Source organism: Urocitellus parryii, chromosome 10, assembly GCF_045843805.1.
Source record: "Urocitellus parryii isolate mUroPar1 chromosome 10, mUroPar1.hap1, whole genome shotgun sequence".
In the NCBI taxonomy this organism is placed as follows: domain Eukaryota; kingdom Metazoa; phylum Chordata; class Mammalia; order Rodentia; family Sciuridae; genus Urocitellus; species Urocitellus parryii.
Window position 1 is genome coordinate 115,382,701 of NC_135540.1, and position 21,989 is coordinate 115,404,689.

At 40.3% G+C, this 21,989-nt stretch overlaps 1 protein-coding gene across 2 annotated transcripts in view; it reads left to right on the forward strand.

Annotated features, from left to right (window-relative positions):
- The window catches only part of Tlr1 (toll like receptor 1), a 38,289-nt gene extending 19,435 nt beyond the window's left edge, over positions 1-18,854 (forward strand). The window contains exons 1-3 of one of the 2 annotated variants that reach the window (XM_077803101.1): positions 10,031-10,061; positions 14,285-14,350; positions 16,260-18,854. In XM_077803101.1, the coding sequence (XP_077659227.1) occupies positions 16,326-18,713 (2,388 nt within the window). In that variant the 5' untranslated portion in view covers positions 10,031-10,061; positions 14,285-14,350; positions 16,260-16,325 and the 3' untranslated portion in view covers positions 18,714-18,854. Of the gene's footprint in view, positions 1-10,030; positions 10,062-14,284; positions 14,351-16,259 lie in introns of those variants that run through there. The other variant, XM_026387492.2, reaches the window with a different exon arrangement.
- The last annotated feature ends 3,135 nt before the right edge of the window (positions 18,855-21,989 follow it).

The window sequence follows — 21,989 nt, forward strand, 5'->3', positions numbered from 1 at the left end:
GACCACATCCTGATCCTGAGGTTAGTCACATCTGCAAAGACTCTATCTTCAATAAGGTCATATTTTGATGTTCCAGGTGGACATGAGTCTTTCTGGGGGAGGGGACCACTATCCAACCCACTACTCTGGGTTGGTGTGGCCGTCTCTGATGGCCTGGGGACTCTGCTGAATGTGGTAGGAGGGGAAAACAGTTTTCTTAGGGAGAGGGAAGAATCTGAAAGGGGCTGCTTGGGGAGTCAGAGGTACAAAGAAGAGTGAGAGCAGCAAAGAGACTAGAAAGAGTGGAAGTGAGAGAAAGTGAAAGGGTGGATAGAGGGCACAGGTGTAAATGGGGAGAGTGTGTGAATTTTAAAGAGAAAGCGAACACACACACACACACACACGTATATTTTAAAAAAGAGGAAATATTTTGATCTAGATTCTAGAAACTGACTTCCTTAGAAAGGAATGAGACTAAACTATAGGCAGTGAATGAAGCCTGAGGGGAATTTCTAAATACAGGGACTTTCTGAGGGTTTTACATTATAGTTTATGCAGATTATCAACATAGTCAAATCTAAATATGAGGTAGTTTTTATTTTTCTTTAGTCATTTCATCAATTGGATTCTGAAACTCTTGTCACCCCTGGGTAATATCTTGAGCATTTTTCACACCTCTCAGTCATCTTGAGGTATCAGTTCTGCAATCTATTTGAACAGTTTTAATCCCAGCTCCATCTGAAGCTCATTCCCTTTTCCCATATCATAATCTAGTAGCCTAGACATAGCTCGACCTCGGCAAGGAGTAAGATAGCATGATTTTCCTGAGATACACACTTCCTGCCTCTCCTTCCCCCTGATTTAGGGCCTGCCCCCAGGTAGAGACCAGGGATAGAGGGTTAGAAAGCAGATTTATCCTCTTCTATAGTTGTGCTCATTAAGGTAAGTTTAAGAAGCAGAACAGGGCTGGGGTGTGGTGACTCACTTCTGTAATACCAGCAGTTCAGGAGGCTGAGCAAGGAGAATTTGCAAGTTCAAAGCCAGCCTTAGCAACTGAGCAAGGCTCTAAGCAACTCAGCAAGACCCTGTATCAAAATAAAAAGTAAAAAAAGGCTGGGGATATGGCTCAGTTGATAGTTACCCTTGGGTTCAATCCCTGGTACCAATAAAATAAAATAAAATAAAAGCAGCAACAGCAGCAGCAGATCAGGGAGATCCCAAATACTGGGGCTTAAATGAGACAGGACTTTGTTTCCTCTTAAATAATAGGGCAAGTATAGTCAAGAGGTCTCTGATAGTGTATTAGTCTACTTTTTTGTTATATAACAAAATATACAAGGTGTGTGTGTGTATGTATGTATACACACACACACACACACACACACACACACACACATTGTCTATCTATCTAACAGTTTGGGGGGTTGGAAGTCCAAAGAGCATGGTGCTGGCTCTTGTGAAGATCTGCCTGGCTACATCACATCATGGTGGATGGCATCATGGTGGGACCATGTGAGAGAAAGAGAAATCATAGGGTGAAACAGAAAGCCAGAGAGATAGTAGGAAGGAGCTAGGCTTTCTGTTTATAACAACCCTTTCAAAACAACTAACCAGGTTCCCACAAGAACTATTATCAGTTTCTTCCAAGGGCATGTTTTAAATTACCTAACCAACTTGCATTAGGCCCCACCTCTTAAAGCGCCCACCACTTCTCAACATTGTCACCCTTGGAGTCAAGCTTCCAACACATGAGACATTTGAGGGTCAAACTGCATCCAAATAATAGCAGATGGATAGCTATCCCTATTCCATAGTCATTCAAAGGTGGCCAGTTAGCTCTGATTCCCACAGTTCTTGTCTTCTCCAGAGTTCTCGCCATCCTGTTTTATGTGGAGTTACAGGAACTAATGAAGTACTGCTGTGTCTTCTTTGAGAGCTGTGGATCAAGGGAAGCTGAGGTAGAGGTATATGATATCATAGTCACTATTGCTTTTTGACAAGGATTATGTAACAAGAACTGTCCAGTAGACACCATCCGTCTACTAATTTACTCTCCTGAACTCCAGGGGCTAGAGTGTAATGTTGTCTAAAACTGCTTTAGAAAGTGACCAACCTCAGAGGATCCTTTATCAACGTAAGCATCATCCTGAAGAAAGAGATGCCTGGACTCCTAGATCAGCCTTGTGAGTGACTCTACCGGCACTCCCCCTCCACTTGGCTTTAAAAGAGAAGATGTCAGCTCCTCCGTGGACAGCGTAAAAGGGGGCAGGCTTACCTTATAAACACCAATATCCCAGTGCTACTGCCCCCTCCCCAAATCTGGCATTATGAGGTGGACTGGGGAATTTGAGGGCGGGATGATGGTGAGGATGGGGCCCGCTAGGTCAGCTGTTTCTTAGAATGCCCTGGGAGAAGTGCCTGATCCCAATTCTTGGCAGTTTTCATAGAATGTGGGTATGTAACACTTCCTTGTTTTCAGTTTTGAACCCAAGCCATAGGAAAAGTTCCAATTGACACTCTGTTTCATAATCAGGAGAAGGGAAACAAAAACTCTTCACTGAATTACATGTTAGATGAGCAATCTAGAAAAAAAATTGTAAATTTGAGTTAAAAAATCAATAAAGGACATATTGCCCATAGCAAGAGGAGAAAAAGTAGAGATTAATGCTATGGCTTATATTTTTGGTTCAGAAAGTCTACTTCATAGAATACATCCTAAGAAAATAATTGTTTATACATGTCCCAGAGAAACATTGCTGCTTATTGTAGTGTTGTTTCTAATATTGAAAAGAGTTTAAATATTCAGCAATAGAAGACTGGTTAGATACATTGTATAATAAAATGTTTAAAATATATTATGGGGCTGGGGTTGTGGCTCAGTGGTAGAGTATTTGCCTAGCCTGTGTGAGGTACTGGGTTCAATCCTCAGCATCACATTAAAAAAAATTAAATAAAGATATTGTGTCTATCTACAACTTAAAAAATTAAATAATATACATTATAAATAAAAAAATATCATCCAACCAATAATAACAAAGCGTGGATGAATACTTACTGACATTAAAAGGTATTTGATATATTATGAATTGAGAAAAACAGATAAAAAGTAACATACAATAAATCCAATCCAGTAAAATTATTCACTGAAAAAAAAAAATAACATACATAGGGTTTTTCAAGATCGTGGACTTGAGAAGGTCACTTTCCTGGCTACATGGTGGTGTTAAACCAAGAAAGCAGACAGGCAACTTCTCAGCAAGGTGGGTGGAAGGAAAAAAAAAGGGACATAACTAGAAATTAGTTCTGTCAATTCAAAGCAGTTCAGGGACTCAGCAGGTTGGAAATAATAAAATAAGGAAAAAATCCCCAGTACCACTGCCACCTATACTGCTGCTGCCTGCTGCAGTGGTCCCCCCTCACCCCTACAAACAAAATGAAAGGATAAAGGAATTAAAGGGATCTTCATTTTTAGGAGACCTGAGGCATGTCTGGGTATGGAGAGATCAGAGATCAAAGACACCACCCAACTAACCTGAAAGGTGCGCAGCACAGTAACCTCGTGTGGGAAAGAAGCTGCGGCTCTTCCAGCTGCCCACGGAGGAGAGGAAGGAACCATTCTGCAGCTGTGTCTAGGGGACCGGCAGCTGGGGGAACTGTTTCCTGGCAAACCTGAGCTTGGCCCGAAATATAGGCCTGGCAAACTCACACCGCATGACGTAGAGTGCCTAAGTGACCAGGAGAAAATCAAACATAGAGAGGGGTTTATACAGGGGAATACAGGTCGTGGAAACCCACCAGGGTTCCCCACCTTCTCCTCCAGCCCGGCAGCTTGCAGAACCGGCTGGGAGAGATGCCCCCAGCCAGGAATTTGAAAGGGCTGGGGCAGGAGTGATTGAATTTGGAGACTGAACCTGAGACCAGAAATCATGGGGTCTGTGGGTACTGGAGGGGACTAAGGATTGACTCCTCCACTGCATGAGAGGAACCAGGGACGATCCCTGGGGTGCAGTCTCCCGGTGTGGACCAGCAACTCCTGGGCCCTGAAAGTGCACTGATTTAAAGTCTTCAGACAAACTGGCATTAAACTGGCCTAAACTCTGCCCTCTAGACCTCTGCTTATGGGATTTCCTCTCACACTCCAGCAACCCCACCTAACACTTGCTGAGAAGGCCTGAAATAGACAACAGAAACAAAACCTTTCACTGAAATCTTTTTTTTTTTTAAATTGTTTTTCTTGTTTTCTTTGTTCAATTGTGACCTGAATAGCTCATTGACACTTATACATATTCATTTTTGTTTCTTTTTTCTCATTTATAGCATTTTTTGGAAGTTATTTATCATGGATCAGTATTGCAAGGACTAGGATGTTTGATATTTTGGTTGTTATTATATTCTTTTATTTTTAAAAATTTTATGTTACACATTTTTTTCTCTTATATGTTTCCCTTGATTCTCTTTATCTCTTCCACAGAGGTGTGGAAATACAAACCAAAGTAATGCACATTTTTTTTTCCAGATGTTTTGTAAGCATATTAGTTAGTAGCAAGAAATCAGCTGTGGTGGGAATAGTGACACCACAAATATCAGCAAATGCTACAAGTCAGACTGGTTTTTGAACAAGTTTACTAGCACACAGCTGAATGGCATTAGTAATAGCAAATAAAACGTGGACTTGCTTACATAAAAATGTATATATTTATTCCTTCAAAAGATCATGAAATGGAAAGGTGAACAAGGGAGTGTATGTTTGCAAAATGTTTGACCAAAGGTCAATGTCAATAACATAAGACAATGTAAAAACATAACTCCGATAGAAAAATAGGTAAAATGACATGTACAGGAATTAAAGACATATGAATCGCCAACAAATATAAAAAAAAGTCCAATAACACTTATAGTGGAACAAAAAATTAAACAATAATGAGATAATGCTGTACATCAATGAAATTGCCAGATGCCTAAAATGCTCCTTTCCGGGTGGGTGTGTATAATGCGTGCTCTGACGCTCCTGGAGAGCAGGTGCACTGGAACATACTTTATGGAAAGCACTTTGGTTGATATGCATCAAGAACATAAAAATGTCCATGTTTTTTAATCTGGTTATTTCTTTCTAGGAATTTTTCTTAATAGTAAAAAATCCAGACCAAGACTCTATAAAACTGCTTGTTGACATTTTGTGAAACTGAAAGAGCAAATCCCCACCCTCCTCCTGCTCTCAGGCACATGGTTGGAAATGGCCTGTCTTGACCTGAGATTTACTCAGGTATTGACATTCTAGTGTCAATTTCAAAAAATTTGGCTGGAAAGCGTTAGGTCGTTAAGGGAAAATTCATTAAAATGTAAAAGTCTGAACAATGCCATTCACATTCCCCCGAGATTTATGGGACACGATTTGAAGTTTTAGGCTCTGGTGGGTTATAGAAATTGTGGAATTATGTGGAGAAAGTAGGGAGGAAAGAAAAGTGCTATGTTTGAATAGGGGTAGTGTCCCCCAAAGGTCATGTGTGGAGGACTCATTCCTCAGGGTGTTACATTTGGGAGGTGTTGTGGGTCTTTATAAGGTGGGGCCTAGAGGGAGGTCCGTGGGTCATTGGGAGTGTGTGTTTGAAGTGGATTGTGGAAAATCGGCCTCTTCCTCTTTCTCTCTTTTCTGGCTCATGAGGTGGGCAATTTTGTTCCACTATACACTCACTGTCATTGCCATCTGGCACACCACCAGAGGTCCAAAGCAATGGGTCTGCTGGTCTTGGACTGGAATCTCCAGAACTGGGAGCCAAAGTAAACCTTTTGTCTTTATAAGTAAATTATCTCAGGCATTTCACTATAATGGTGGAAAACTAAATAACAGAAAGAAAGGAACATGCTATTGCTGCTCTGCACATGATGGGAACACTAACCTCACTGTGAGAAGAACCTCACAAATTATGATACGTGCTTATTGATTAAGAAACCATTCACACCTTCGTGGCAAAAGTGTAATAGGGACTTAGAGAAGCTGCTTTTGTTAAAAGCACTGACTCTACTTAGTTCTGCAGACGCCCAATGGATGACTGAAAGCAGAATAAAGCTTGGCATCTGTGCCTTCATTTTGTATCATTTTAGGTACATACATGGTGTTGCAAGTTTGTAGTCCCAGCTACTTGGGAGGCTAAGGCAGGAGAATTGCAAGTTCAAGTCTAGCCTAGGCAACTCAGTGAGACCCTGTCTCAAGGATCGGGATACAGTGTGGTGTTGTGATCCCTGGATTTGATCCCCAGTATCAAAGAAGATGCTCAACATCATATTGATCAGGGAAATGCAAGTCAGAATCACAATGAGATACCACTTCATATTTGATAGGATGGCTATAATACAAGAGAGAAGACAAGAAAATATCAGCAAGGTTGTGGAGAAATTGGAACCCTTACATACTGCTGATGGGAAGGTAAAACGGCACAGCTGTTTTCAAACGTTCTGGCAATTCTTCAAAAGGCTAACTGTAGAAGCCCCGATTTATGTATCAGTTCCCCTCCTAGTTATATGCCTGAGAAAATATGCCAATGAAAAAACTTATACATAAATGTTTATAGCAGTATTACTCACAAAAGCCATAGTGTCCATCAACTGAGGAATGGGTAAATAAAATATGGCATATCTACACAACTGAAAATTATTTGGTAATAAAGAAGGTGAAATGGCGGTGCATGTTATAACATGGATGAACCATGAAAACCCAATGCTACATGAAAGAAGTTGATCATGAAGTGCACATGTTGTATACAAATCTATAGAGATTAGTACCATCTATGGAGTAGAGGAGTGGTTTCCGAGGACTGGGGTATATGGGGGAGTGGAGAGTGAGGGCGAAGGGATGTAATGCTGTTTTCTAAGGTGATGAGAATGTTCTAAATTGATTGTGGGGGGTGGTTGCACAACTCTGTGATTACACCTAAAGCCATTCATTTTTACACCTATAAGTTTGTAAATTTTTATAGTATGTGAATATATTTCAATAAAGCTCAAAAAAACTAACTATAATTTACATCTAATTGACAGACTGTTTATACTACCCTGGATTCTATAAGAAATGTCTGGGTATGGGATAAAGGTGGTCAGAGAAATTGCTGTGGAAAGAAGTGTGGGGTTGCCTAGACTATAAGTAGGAAATCTTCATTTCAAAAGAGCTCTTCAGGCTGCTGTTAACTGGACTTGGACTTGGACTTTGTGCATCGCTGTGATACCTCCACTAGACCTGTGCTGTCCAAGATGGAAGCCTTTAGTCACAGGGGATCGTGGTGAACATGAAATTCGGGTATCTCAATTGAGATGTGTTGAATACCCACTGACTTTTGAAGACCTAGAATTAAAAAAAAAAAATCTCATTAGAGTAATGTTTTGTATTGATCACATGTTTAAATGATATGTTGGTTATATTGGGTTAAATGAAATATGAAAAAGTTTAGAAAAGAAGCCATATTCTGTGAGAATGAGAGCTTTCCTGGGGGTGTGGCTGTCTGATCACGGATATGCATGATCACAGTGTGCGTCTGCTCAAGGATAGGAGAGGACAAGGAGACGGGTGGGCAGCCCCGAGCGCTGGAGGACTTGAGGGGAGAGGCAAGACCTGGGAGCGCTGAGGAGTTTCACCTGACGTCCCCCTTGCTTCCTCTCTAGCCCTGGGTTCAGAGTCAGGGTGAGCCAGGTCCGGAATTCTTAGTCAAACACTGCCCTTGTCTCCAGTGACAGATTTAAGTGAAGAAATGGTGCATGAGCAGGAGGGAGATTCGTTCTTTTAGTTTCTGAAATAAATTTGTAAACCATTTTTTCCTGTTAAATTCTAAGATAAGGAGGGGTGCAGAGGGAGAGAGACTGTATTATAAATCAAAAAAAAGCCCACAGTCCTTACTTTAGGGACTCGAACCTGGTTCTCTGTGTGGCAGAAAGGCTGATTCCAGGGGAAAGCTGTGAAGGGAGATAAAGAAGGCGTCCTGTCCTCCCACATCAGACCTTGACCGGACGCCAGGTGCAGAGGCAGATGGTTGGCATCCCTCAGCTTTATTGCCCATGTGTGGTTTTGCCATTTTTGTTGTTGTTGGTTTAAAAGACAAGAATGGAACCATCAGAATGCCTCGCTTGAGATCGCTGACACAACAACCCCAAGGAAGTATCCTGGCCCTTATCTAAAAAAAAGAGAGTCTTAGTATGCTTTTGACACAGTGTTTAAAAATCATGTTTTTCAAAAAGCTGGGAAATATCAATGGAAAAAAATCAGCAGCAATTTGGATCTAAAAACCAATTGGTCAAAAAAAAAATATGATTGGGCTGGGGTTGTGGCTCAGTGGTAAATGCTTGCCTAGCCCGTGTGAGGCCCTGGGTTCAAACCTCAGCACCACATACAAAAAATAAACAAATATAATAAAGGCATGCTGTCCATCTACAACTACAAATTTTTTAAAAACATGATTATCATCCATTTTATAGCACATAAATTAGCTTCCCTCTTTATGGATGTATTGTAGTAATACTTTAATCTTAACCCTTGCTCTTTCTGCTGTCAGTCACTGAGGTAGTGTGCTGCGCCCCTCCCCTAACTCAGGCAATGACAAGGCCCTACTGAGGTGGATGGCGCAAGGCGTCCATCCTCTGGAGGAGCACAGTATATTTCTGGGAATGGGCTGGTTTGTCTTTGTATTCCTTTAATAAGTATAGCTGCGACTTCTCATATGACCATTAAGTATGAAGGAAAAAACATGACTTTCCCAATTAATGCAACTACTTCTAAAGAATAGATATGTTTGCTCTAAATGCAATGATTCAGCTGTGGAGCGTAAATTGTTAATGTCTAATGAAAAACTCCCTGTATTCCTGTCAAGGAAGGTTTTGAGAAATTAAATTAAAATCTAGAGAAGAAGAATTAATGTTAAGAAGACAGATTAGTGCTTAGTACTGGGCAACTTGTTCTTGTTCCTGTGCACAATGGTTTGTGCTCTTGCTCTTGTTTGATTAAAATTAGTAGCCTCTCGTTTCAAGTTAACCACTTGCTGTAATCATGGCACCGGTTCCAGTCAGTAAGTCAAGAAAGAATAGTCACGGTATAGGCCGGTAGTCTGGGACATTTCTAACTATTATTAAAAGCTAACTAAGCAGAAACAGCTCAAAGCCAAATGGGAACTGAAAGTAAAAATGCTTGCTTATGCATAAGCCAAGATACATTCTTCTATTCTAATTGTAGCTATGTAATACTTTGTTTCTTTGAATAACAATTTCTGTTTTGTAACCACAAAGTACTGTGAGCCTGCCAAAATGGAAAGTATATATGATTAACTTCACAAGCAAAGATTGGGATTCAGCACCTTCACTTTGGTGTCTGTGTTGTTTCTCCACCCCCACCTTTCGCCGACTCCTCACCATCCGTTCCTCTCCTGAGACCCCCTGTTGGAGCTGGACTCCGACAGTAGTGCATTGATCAAAAAGCCAGAGGAAGCTAGATGTGGTGGTGCATGCCTGTAATCCCAGCTGCTTGGGAGACTGAGGCAGGAAGATTGCAAGTTTGAAGGCAGCCTCAACAATTTAGCAAGACCCTGTTTCAAAGTTAATATAAAAAGGGCTGGAGATGTAGCTCAGTGGTAGAGAGCCCCTGGTTTCATCCCCCTTACCTCCAAAACCAACCAAAAAGCTAGAAGAAGAGCAAAGCAGCTGAAACACACCCAGACCCACACCCCTGCCTCTCCCAGCACACCACTGGAATAGGCTTTTTGAATTCAGTTGTAAAAAGCTATGGATTATTAACATCGCCTCCTTCACTTTGTTGGTGTCAACAGCAGTGAGCTGACTGTAGTGAAGGGACATGATTCTCTTTGAGCACAGTTCTATCAATTGGCCCACAGACCCTATTCTATATATGAAAAGGAGAAAAGTTCATTCTTACTGCGATGTGTAATCCCAGTGGACTTCAGTAGATGGCATAAAAGAGCTTTCTTGTCTTTTTTTTTTTTTTTTTTTTTTCCCAACACTGAATCTGGTTGCCAATGAAATAAAAGTTCACGGAAGTTACTTGAATTTCTTAAAGGCTGCCAGACAGAACAGATTGGCAGGTTGTCTTGGTAAGCAACATCTTATTTTATTTCACAAAAGAAAATAATGGTGTAGCTAGTTACTGGGTGTAGAAATTGCAGAAGCCTCTAAGCCCTGGGTTCTATTTCATATATATACTTATTGTGTGGTTTGAACTAGCATTTTTTTTATCAGCTCCTAATCCTAAATCAGAGAAAAAAAATTATTTTGCGGGATGATACTTCATGTGTGATTTGCTTTCAAGAGAGATTTTTCAAGTAGGAAGATAAACATTTGGGTCACGGAGGTTTTCTGGCTTTCTTTCAGAACTGCTCGTTTTTAAATTTTAGATGACATTACCCTTCCCCTCGTCCCCCTCCATCCACAGTCTTTGCATTGATAATGTTCAGGAAACTGGGACATGCGATGGTTTGCATAGGGTTAGAGTGTGTTCCTCCAAGGGTTCACGTCTTGGAATTTAATCCAAGGTGTTAAGTGGGTGGAAACTCAAACTGATTCTGGGATTTAGAGGTGGGGCCTTTGGAAGGGGGTGAGGATTAGGTAAATTCATTAGGGTGAGTTCCATGATTGAGTCTTTATAAGAAGAGAGAGAAAGACCAGAAGACACACAAACACACACGTGCCACGAGATGCCTGCACTGCGTTGGGACTGCCAGCAAGAAGATCATCACCAGATGTAGCCCCTTTATTTGGACCAGTACTGTGAGTCCAAATCAACCTCTTTTCTTGAGTAGCCTGCCTTTGCTGTTTCGTTATACTAATTAAAAGGAAAAACAAAAAACAAAAAAACCAGGCTATCGTAGGATATGCACGTCTCTCCTGGAGGCTTCTCCAGCTCCTCTGTTGGAATGGGTGGGTTTGTTTTAGTTTTTATTTGGGGTTGTCCCCATTCTTTTTCTGAGAACACTGAAACTGTTCTGGAGAGCTAGAGATCAGGGGGAATTGTAGGTTTTTGAAAATGTTTTTAAGGTCACCTTCAGTTTGCTCAAAAGAACTGAAAGTGATTCCATCTTCTCCACAAAAAGCAAAGGTTCGCAAAACCACATGGAAACCAAGCAGAAAAATCTCTCGAACTGGTTCCAATCCTTTTATCTGTGGTTCATAGCTAGTTGATTTGGTGCAGAGAAGTCTTGTGTTATGTATTTGCAGGACTGAACTTCAGGGCCAGATTGTTTGAGAAGTATACATGAGGATCAGTGAAATACCAACTTAATGCCCCGAAAGTCTCCAAACCAAGTTCAAATGTATTGCTTCCCTGAATCATCCAGCGTGGGGCTACACCTACCATAATCACCAAAAAAGACAAACAAACCTGAAGGTTCTTATGCTTTTAAATTAATTGGCCCACAGCTTCCTTTAACTGTTCAATTCAGTAAGTAATCATTTATTTGGTAGTAAAATAATTTTGAGCTTCTAATGTAGATGAATGTTAATGACTGTCATTCAGACTTTGAACAAAATATATTTTGTTTACTCTAGAGAATTGAAACATGGATTTTCATTGAGTTTAGCAAGTTTGGTATATAAAATTTATAGATCCTGTAAATGTCTAAAATCAGTTCTTTATGTGTGCAATACTTAGATTCCTTAATTATAGAAATTAAAAATGGTTGTGTCAACTGAGTACTTCAAAGTAATGATTCTCTCTCTATATATACCATATAAAATCATCATACACACACACACACACACGCTCTCTCTCTCTCTCACACACACACACACACACACACACACACAAAACGGAGTTTTATTCAGCCACAGAGAATGAAATTATGTTATTTATAGGAAAATGGATGGAACTTGAAGACATCACGTTAAGCAAAATAAGCCAAGAAAGCATGAAATAAAAATGTCATGTTTTCTCTCATGTAGAAGCTAGAGAGAAAGAAGGAAAAAAAAGGGATCTCATGAAAATAGAAGGTCTATCTAAGGGTAGAGGAAGGAAATCACTGGGAAGGAAGAGGAAAGGGAAAGAGGGAGTATGGTGGGGGGTAAAACTGATCAAATTAGGTTATGTGTAGGTAAGAATATGCCATAATGAAACCCACTCGTCAATGTAATTAACGTACAACAATTTAAAAAAACCCAAAAACAATAGATGATTTTAAATGACAGAGCAAAATGAGGACTGGGGGTTGAGTCAATTAATTCATCTAATGATATTTGAGTCAATTAATTTAGCTAGATAGGAAACTATACTTTTATTAAATACTTGGGGACAGGCAATTTCATCCATTTAAATCTTTTAGGAAGTTGTGAGGAATATTTTGGGAAATTTCTGGGCCTTTCCACCAAATATAATCAATGCCATAAAAAGACCACCCTTCACTTTTAACACGAACTTAAATGTTTGTCTCATCTTTCTTGCTCAGTCTTTGTGAATGCAATTAAGAGGGGCCTTCCTCTGTGTTCGAAGGAATGAGGATAACTAAGGTACCTTTGGACATTCCTACCAAAGGGTAAGTCCAAGGCCAGCTCTGCAAATCAGTTCAGTTTGTATGTCTAACTTGGGGAGCTTTTGCAACCAGGTTGTTTCTGGGAGTTGGATTATTTAAGTCCTTCTGCACCAGCTGAGATAAGGGCAGGGACATGGGAGGAGGAATCTTTGCTGGTGCTTATGGCCTGCTCATCAGTGCTGTTCCCAGGGATTTTGAATATGTTCTTTGAGAGCTGTGTGGCTGTGCAGCCCCAGCTGGAAGGGTGTCTGGGGCAAGAGGCGTATCACTCTCCAGGGTTCATCCCAAGGCAGCTCCCTTGATACCATGTGTCACTGGAATGATGATGATAAATGGCATCTGAGCCACCTGGGTGGATAACTAGTGCAACAGGCACAACCTAAGACAATGTCTAGCACTTCACTAAGAAAAAATACATACTCTATGAAGGAAAAACAGAGAAGGAAACAACTCCATTCCTCAGAACCTCCCAGGGCTCCCTGCCCTTGGCTCTCTCCAGTTAGAACCCTGACTGCTTGCAATGATCTCCAAGGCCCGGTGTGATCTTGGCTTCCTCTTACCTTTGCTCCTGTTGACCGTGCTAATGTGATCTCCTTGCTCTTCTTGAGACAAGCCAACTTCAATTCTATCTCAGGACCTTTGCCAGAAATGCCCCACCCCCAGGTTTTTCCACAGTGAATCATTCATTTGATTCTGATTTTTACCCCAGAGTCATCTCAAAAAGGCCTTCTCCAAAGAGCCAATCAAAAATATCCCAGCAAGCACCATCTCATACTTACAATTCACACTGATTCAGTTTTCTACGTTGCACTTATCACCACATGAAATCAAGGTTAGTCATTTCTTTCTTTATTTTCTGTCTCCCCATCAGATAGATAATTAGCTCCTTGAGAAATAGGACTTTGTCTTGTTCACTGCTCTGTCTCTAGTTCCTAAAGCATGGCCAATAGGTAAAAATAATAGACTAATGAATAGATCTTCTTTTTTCTGTCTTTTAAAAAAATTGTTCTTTTTAGATATACATGACAGTAGGGTGTATTTCTTTCTTTTTTTTTTTTTTTAAAGAGAGAGTGAGAGAGGAGAGAGAGAGAGAGAGAGAGAGAGAGAGAGAGAGAGAGAGAATTTTTAATATTTATTTTTTAGTTCTCGGCAGACACAACATCTTTGTTGGTATGTGGTGCTGAGGATCGAACCCAGGTCGCACGCATGCCAGGCGAGCACGCTACCACTTGAGCCACATCCCCAGCCCAGTAGGGTGTATTTCAACATATTATACACATATGGAGTACACCTTACTCAAATTAGGATCCCATTCTTGTGGTTGTACATGATGTGGAGCTCTATGAACGTAGGAAAGTTATGTCCAATTCCTTCTACTGTCTTTCCTATTTCCATCCCCCCTCCCTTCCCTTCATTCCCTTTTGTTAATCCAGTGAATTTTTACTCTTCCTATCCCTGCCTTTATTATGTGTTAGCATCCGAATATTAGAACATTCGGACTTTGGAGTTTTGGAATTGGCTTATTTCACTTAGCATGACATTCTCTAGCTCCATCCATATGCAAAATGCTATAATTGTATTCTTTATTATTGCTGAGTAATATTCCATCATATATATGTCACATTTTTCTTTATCCATTCATCTGTTGAAAGGCATCTAGGTTGGTTCCATAGCTTAGCTATTGTAAATTGAACTGCTATAAACACTGATGTGGCTATGTCACTGTATTATGCTATAGTCCTTTGGGCATATACCAAGGAGTGGGATAACTGATTCAAATGGTGGTTCCATTCCAGGTGTCCTGAGGAATCTCCAGACTGCTTTCCAGAGTGGTTGCACCAATTTGCAGTCCCACCAGTAATGTATGAGTGTACCTTTCCCCCCACAACCTTGCCAATATTTATTGTTACTTGTATTCTTGATAATTGCTATTCTGACTGGAGTGAGATAAAATCTCTGTGTAGTTTTAATTTGCATTTATCTAAGTGCTAGAGTTGTTGAGCATTTTTTCATATCTTTGTTGACTGAATGTTTTTCTTCTTTGTGAAGTGCCTGTTCTGTTCCTTTGCCCATTTATTGGTTGGGTTATTTGTGTTTTGGGGGGGTGTTAAGTTTTTTGAGTTCTTTATATATCCTGGAGATTAATGCTGTCACTGAGATGCAGGTGGCAAAGATTTTCTCCCATTCTATACGTTCTCTCTTCACATTCTTGATTATTTCCTTTCCTGTGAAGAAGCTTTTTAGTTTGATACCATTCCATTTATTGATTCTTGATTTTACCTCTCGTGCTTTAGGAGTCTTGTTGAGGAAGTTTGTTCCTAAGCCCATAATGGAGATTTGAGCCTACTTTTTCTGTTAGTAGGTGCTGGGTCTCTGGTCTAATGCCTAGACCACTTGACTACTCTGAGCTGAGTTTTATGCAGGGTGAGAGACAGAGGTTAAATTTCATTCTGCTACATGTGGATTTCCAGTTTTCCCAGCACTATTTGTTGAAGAGGCTATCTTCTCCATTGCATGTTTCTGATGCCTTTGTCTAGTATGAGTTAACTGTATTTATGAGGGTTTGTCTCTGTATCTTCTATTCTTCTATTCAAGCCTGTTTTGGTGCCAATACCATGCTGTTTTTGTTACTATAAGTCTATAGTATAATTTAAAATCTGGTGTTGTGATGCCTCCTGCTTTTCTCACTAAGAATGTTTTGGCTATTCTGGGCTCTTATTTTTCCAAATAAATTTCATGACTGCTTTTTCTATTTCTAAGAAGAACATCATTGGAATTTTTAAAGAAATTGCATTAAATCTGTGCAGTGCTTTTGATAGTATGTCCATTTTGATAAAGTTAATTCTGCCTATCCAGGAACATGGGAGATCTTTTTGTCTTCTAAGGTCTTCTTCAATTTCTTTCTTGAGTGTTCTGTAGTTTTCAGTGAATGCACCTTCTAAAAGACCTTTTGTTATGATTTAATTAGCTTTTGAACAAGACAAATGTTAGCCCAAACCATATGTCAATAATAGAAGATAATGCAAGAACAGTCCTAATCCAGTCATATGGGGGGACTCGCAAGAAAGTCCTGGGTAGACACACCCTTTCACGTCTAAGGTACCAGATGAATCTTAGCCTCAGTTCTAAATGAGCTTGGAAGGGTCAGGGCCAGAACCATCTTTTAGATGAACCATCTTTTAGATTCCTACAACTGCTGTAACAAATTATGATAAGCATATAGAAACTTATCCTCTCATAGTCCTGGAGGCTGAAAGTACGTTATCTAGGTGTTGGCAGGGCTGAAGCATCTCTAGAATCTCCTCCAACACCTAGGCTACAGGTATTCCTAGCCTGTGGCTACATTACTCCAGCCACCGCCTGCCTTCATGTGGTCCTCTGCTTGGTGTCTCTGTCAAATTCCTCTCTGCCTCTTTCTTATAGGGACACTTATCATTGGATTTACTAAGCATCTGGATAATCCAGAACAATCCCCCATTTCAAGGTCTTTAACTTTATTTCTGCAAAAACTATTTTTCTAAATAAGGCAACATTCATGGTTTCTGGGGATTAGGAGGTAGAATATACCTTTTGAGAGAAACCACCCTTCAACCATTACACCATCCATTCTTAGTTATTTGGTTAGAATTCACATAATCATTTATCTTCCTGATTTTAGGTTTTATAACCCTAACAAGTATAGCTTTCATTTTATAAGTCTCTAATAAGCATGTTTAATGTCAGCTATGCTTAATTTGAGATAATCATTTAATATGGGTTTTTCCCCCTTAGGAGCTGTACCCGTGTCAAGATGCTCTGAAGAATAGTAACTATAGCAGGAATGTCTAGTGTTACAAAATGACTGAAAAGAATTCTAGTCTCTTCCAATTTGTTATCATCTTGGTATTAGTGGTGAAGATCAAAATCCAACTATCTGACGAAAGTGAATTTTTAGTTGACAGGTCAAACACAGGCCTCACCCACATTCCCAAGGAACTCTCTTTTGAAACAACAACCTTAGATGTCTCACAAAACTATATATCTGAGCTTCAGACTTCTGACATCCTATCACTGTCAAAGCTCAGGATTTTGATAATTTCTCACAACAGAATCCAGTATCTTGATATCAGTGTTTTCAGATTCAACCAGGAATTGGAGTACTTGGATTTGTCCCACAACAAGTTGAGGACCATATCTTGCCACCCTGCAGTGAACTTCAAGCACTTAGACCTTTCATTTAATATGTTCGAAGCACTGCCCATATGCAAAGAGTTTGGCAATATGTCTCAGCTAAAATTTCTGGGATTGAGTGCTACGCAGTTAGAAAAATCTCATGTGCAGCCAATTGCTCATTTGAATATCAGTAAGATTTTGCTAGTTTTAGGAGAGACTTATGGGGAAAAAGAAGATCCTGAGAGTCTTCAGGACTTTAACACAGACAGTCTGCATATTGTTTTCCCTATGAAAAAGGCATTCCATTTTATTTTGGATATGTCAGTAAGCACTGCAATAAGTTTGGAACTGTCTAATATCAAATGTGTGCTGGAAAATGAGTGTTCTTATTTCCTAAGTGCTTTGGTAAAACTTCAAAACAATCCAAGGCTATTGAATCTTACCTTGAACAACATTGAAACAACTTGGAATTCATTCTTTAATATCCTCCAATCGGTTTGGCCAACAACCATAGAATATTTTTCCATATCAAATGTGAAACTACAAGATCAACTTGACTCGAGGGATTTTGATTATTCTCACACTTCTCTGAAGGCCTTGTCGATACACCAAGTTGTCAGTGATGTCTTCAGTTTCCCACAAAGTAACATCTATAAGATCTTTTCAAATATGAATATCCAGAACGTTACAGTGTCTGGTACCCACATGATCCATATGCTTTGCCCATCCCAAATTAGCCCATTTCTGCATTTGGATTTTTCCAATAATCTCTTAACCGACATGGTTTTTAAAGATTGTGGAAACTTAATTGAGTTGAAAACACTTAGTTTACAAATGAATCAATTAAAAAAACTTGCAAACATAATTCATATGACTGCGGAGATGAAGTCTCTGCAACAATTGGATGTTAGCCAGAATTCTTTAAGGTATGAAGAAGATGAGAAGATGTGCTCTTGGACTAAAAGTTTATTAAGTTTAAATCTATCTTCAAATATACTTACTGACTCAGTTTTCAGCTGTTTGCCTCCCAAGGTCAAGGTACTTGATCTTCACAATAATAGAATCATGAACATCCCTAAAGATGTCACCCATCTGGAAGCTTTGCAAGAACTCAACGTAGCATTCAATTCTTTAGCTGACCTTCCTGGATGTGGTACCTTCAGCAGCCTCTCTGTACTGATCATTGACCATAATTCTATTTCCCACCCATCAGCTGATTTCTTCCAGAGCTGCCAGAAGATGAAGTCAATACAAGCAGCGAGCAACCCATTCCAATGCACATGTGAGCTCAGAGACTTCATCCAACATATAGGCCAACTACCAAGTGAAGTGGTAGAGGGCTGGCCTGATGCTTATAAGTGTGACTACCCAGAAAGCTATAAGGGAACCCCACTAAAGGACTTCCATGTGTCTCCATTATCCTGTAACACAGGTCTGCTGATTGCCACCATTGGGGTCGTGGTGCTGGTGTTAGCTGGTTCTGTGACCTTCCTCTGCCTCTACTTGGATCTGCCCTGGTATCTCAGGATGGTGTGTCAGTGGGCCCAGACTCGGCACAGGACTAGGAACATCCCCTTGGAAGAACTCCAAAGCACTCTCCAGTTCCATGCTTTTATTTCATACAGTGGGCATGATTCTGCCTGGGTAAAGGGTGAATTACTCCCAAACCTAGAAAAAGAAGATATCTGGATCTGTCTCCATGAAAGAAACTTTGTTCCTGGCAAGAGCATTGTGGAAAATATCATAAATTGCATTGAGAAGAGCTACAAGTCCATCTTTGTTTTGTCCCCCAACTTTGTCCAGAGTGAGTGGTGCCATTATGAGCTGTACTTTGCCCACCACAATCTCTTCCATAAAGCTTTTGATAACTTAATTCTGATCTTGCTAGAACCCATTCCACAGTACTCCATTCCTAGCAACTACCACAAGCTCAGAACTCTTATGGCACAAAGAACTTATTTGGAATGGCCCATGGAAAAGAGCAAACATGGACTTTTTTGGGCAAACTTAAGAGCAGCCATTCGCATTAAGTTGACGGCCCAAGGAAAAGAAATAAATCACACACAGAGCTGAAAATATTTCTCTTCTCAAAGTTGCTGTTTTTGGAAGTTCCAACAACGAATTTATTTTGTATCACCATAAATCTAAACAGGAATTTAACTTCACGATGTAGTTAATAATGTGTAATTTCAAGGCCTCTGTTCACCATTTTTATGTGGCAATAAAAATTAATGAAATGATATAATTTCAATTAAATCGATTTAATTTTAAATTTGATTCATCTTTTTTCTATAACTACATTCATTGAATTTATCATGAAATCAAGAGGAGCATTTGTTTCCCTTCAGTGATGTATTTCTGTGTGCTGAGATCAATATTAGAAAACTTCATGACCTACCTACCTATAACTGGGTTCCTACAGCAAATTTCTGCAGCTGTTGGTGCCCTCTGCGTTTCTACTCAGCATTTGCCTTTTCATCTTGAAGGCTGTTCATTGCTAATGCCAGAGACTCTATGCCTGAGGTTTTTTGGCTTTTTTTTTTTTTTTCCCCAGACCAAGAGGCTCACACAAAGGGCAATTCAGAAAAGCTGTAGAGTTCTTAGAAGCAGCCTTCAACTAATGTCAGAAAGAGAATTGATGGATATATACTCCAACTTTCCTCTTCCATTTTTGGAGATAAATCTGGGGTGTACTTTATACTCTTTCTGATTTCCCCAAGTGGGAAAAGATAATCTCTGATTGTCCACAGTAGAAACGGTTTAATAGTGTGCTCTTTTACTTTTTTTCTCATTTTCTCATTCTTGTATGGATGTTTCTTGGGAGCTGTTGCATCCTTCACTAAGGGTCTTCTTCTTCTCCTCTCTTGCTCCTTCTCCCTCTCCTTCCCCCTCTTTTCCTCCATGTCTCCCTCCCCTCCCCTTTCTTCCCCTCCCCTCCTTCTCCTTCTCCTTCTTCTTTTTGGTACCAGGGATATTACTACTGAGTAATATTCCCAGCCCATTTTATTTTTTATTTTGGGACAAGGTCTTACCAGGTTACTTAAGTCCTCACTAATTTGCCAAGGTTGGCCTCGATCTTGTGATCCTCCCATCTCAGCCTTCCAAGTTGCTGGGATTACAGGTGTGCACCACCACACCTAGCAAGAGCCTGCTTCTGTGGGAATGCAAACCAAGATAGTATTCCACCTTGGTTCAGATGGAAATTCCAAATCTGTTTTTCTGTATCTGGAGCTCTTGCTGAGATTCCAGTTACATAAACTAATATGCACAAAAACCTTTCTCCTTTGACCAGAAGGAAGAATGTAGTTGAGGTGCAGTGTACACAGCACTCCTATATGCTCTGGCTCCAGCTCTCAGCTGCACCCTTTAATTCTGGGAAACACCAGTGGAGGTGGTAGGGGATAAAGAAAAGACAGAGCCAGGCGGGGTGGCACACGCCTGTAATCCCAGTGGCTCGGGAGACTTAGGCAGGAGGATGGTGAGTTCAAAGCCAGCCTCAGCAACTTAGCGAAGCCCTAAGCAACTCAGTGAGACCCTGTCTCTAAATAAAATACAAAATAGGGCTGAGGATGTAGCTCAGTGGTTGAGTGCTCCTGGGTTCAATCCCCGATAACTCCCATATCTGCCCCCCCGCCAAAAAAAGACAGGCAGGCAGACATAGAGGAAGAAAAAGCTGGGGCCAGGTGGATAGCCAAACTGTGAAGGAGTTTGACTGACTCAGAGCTAGCTCAGCATATTGATTATATAGGTTTTATCAACAGGTTATTTGTGGGAAAGTTTCAGCAAAGTGGGCAATTTGAAGGATGCAGAACTGGTGAGACATTAGGGTTATCTTGTGGTGCTCAGAATTCTCTATCCCCAGGACCTGGTGCCTAAGCTCAAGGTCCCAACTGATATAACTCTGCACCTTTGCACAGTTTCCTCAGGCCGGCGTCACCATAGCAACTGGGCCACTTGACCTGCACCTTCACACAGGAAGTTCCCAGCACAACCACAGCCCTGAGGCCGTCAGACCACAAGTCAAATCCCCACTCTCCACACCTATCTTTGGAGAACTATTAAGCAGATAGGGCAGTGCACGGAATGGGCTATGCCATGTATTTTTGTAGTTGTAGATGGATACAATATCTTTATTTATTTCTTTATTTTTATGTGGTGCTGAGGATCGAACCCAGTGCCTCACACATTCAAGGCAAGTGCTCTACCACTGAGCTGTGGCCCCAGAACATGTATTTTTTTAAATATTTATCACATATCCTCTTATGTTTATCACATATCCTTTTATACTTATCACATGTCCTTTTCAATCCATCAGCCAGCTCGGGGCAAGTGTAACCTGACAGCATCTTGTCATAACTGCACCACATCCCTCACCTCATGCCCCATGGATTCACTAATTCAGCTACATGAGAAATGGTTGTGGAATCTTGTTCAACTATTCTGACACATTCCCAAACCTATAAGTGAAAGACATCATTGAAGGCAATCCTTGAACACCACAGGGTGGGAGCCACTAGAAAAATACTCCTCTATTCTTGGGTTAAAGACTGGGACATAGTCTATACTGTTTCTTGAGCAGTCACCAATAGCACTGAGTCATACTCACCCATAGGGAAGACCAGTGTGTGATTCCCTCTGGGCTGAATTTCTTTTCTTTGTTTTACCCTTCTCAGTCCTCTCGCTCTTGAGCTCTGACATTACTTCTCCAAACAATCTGTACACAAAGTTCTTGTCTCAGTTTCCCCTTTTACAAGAGGAGATTGGGGGGTACCCAAATAATTGGAACTTACAGTGAATCAGAGTAATATATATATATATATATATATATATATATATATATATATATATCTGAGTAACTAAAATAAAAAATAACAAGAATACAGAATGGAAGTTTAGAAATCTTCTAGCTTAACTGAAATGAGTTTTCTTAAAAAATGGTGGTTTTTCTGTCAGGTCTTGGAGGAAGAATTTAACTTTGGAATGTTCAATGTGTGATGATGAGCGATGGAAACGCCATTCTAAATAGAGAGGTTCAGGGAGCAAAGGCAGGGACTGGTGTCCCAGTTTAACTGGGTCATGAAATTCATGAAAAATGACAGTAGAATATAAATGTGGAAAGTTACATTGAGAGTATTATGCTAAGTGATATAAGTCAGTCCCCCCGAAAAAAACAAAGATCAGATGTTCTCTCTCCTATGTAGATGCTAACATATAATAAGGGCAGGGATGGGAAGAATAGAAGTTCATTGGATTAGACAAAGGGGAGTGAAGGAAAGGGAGGGGGATGGAAATAGGAAAGGCAGTAGAATGAATCAGACATCACTTTCACATGTTCATATGTGAATACAT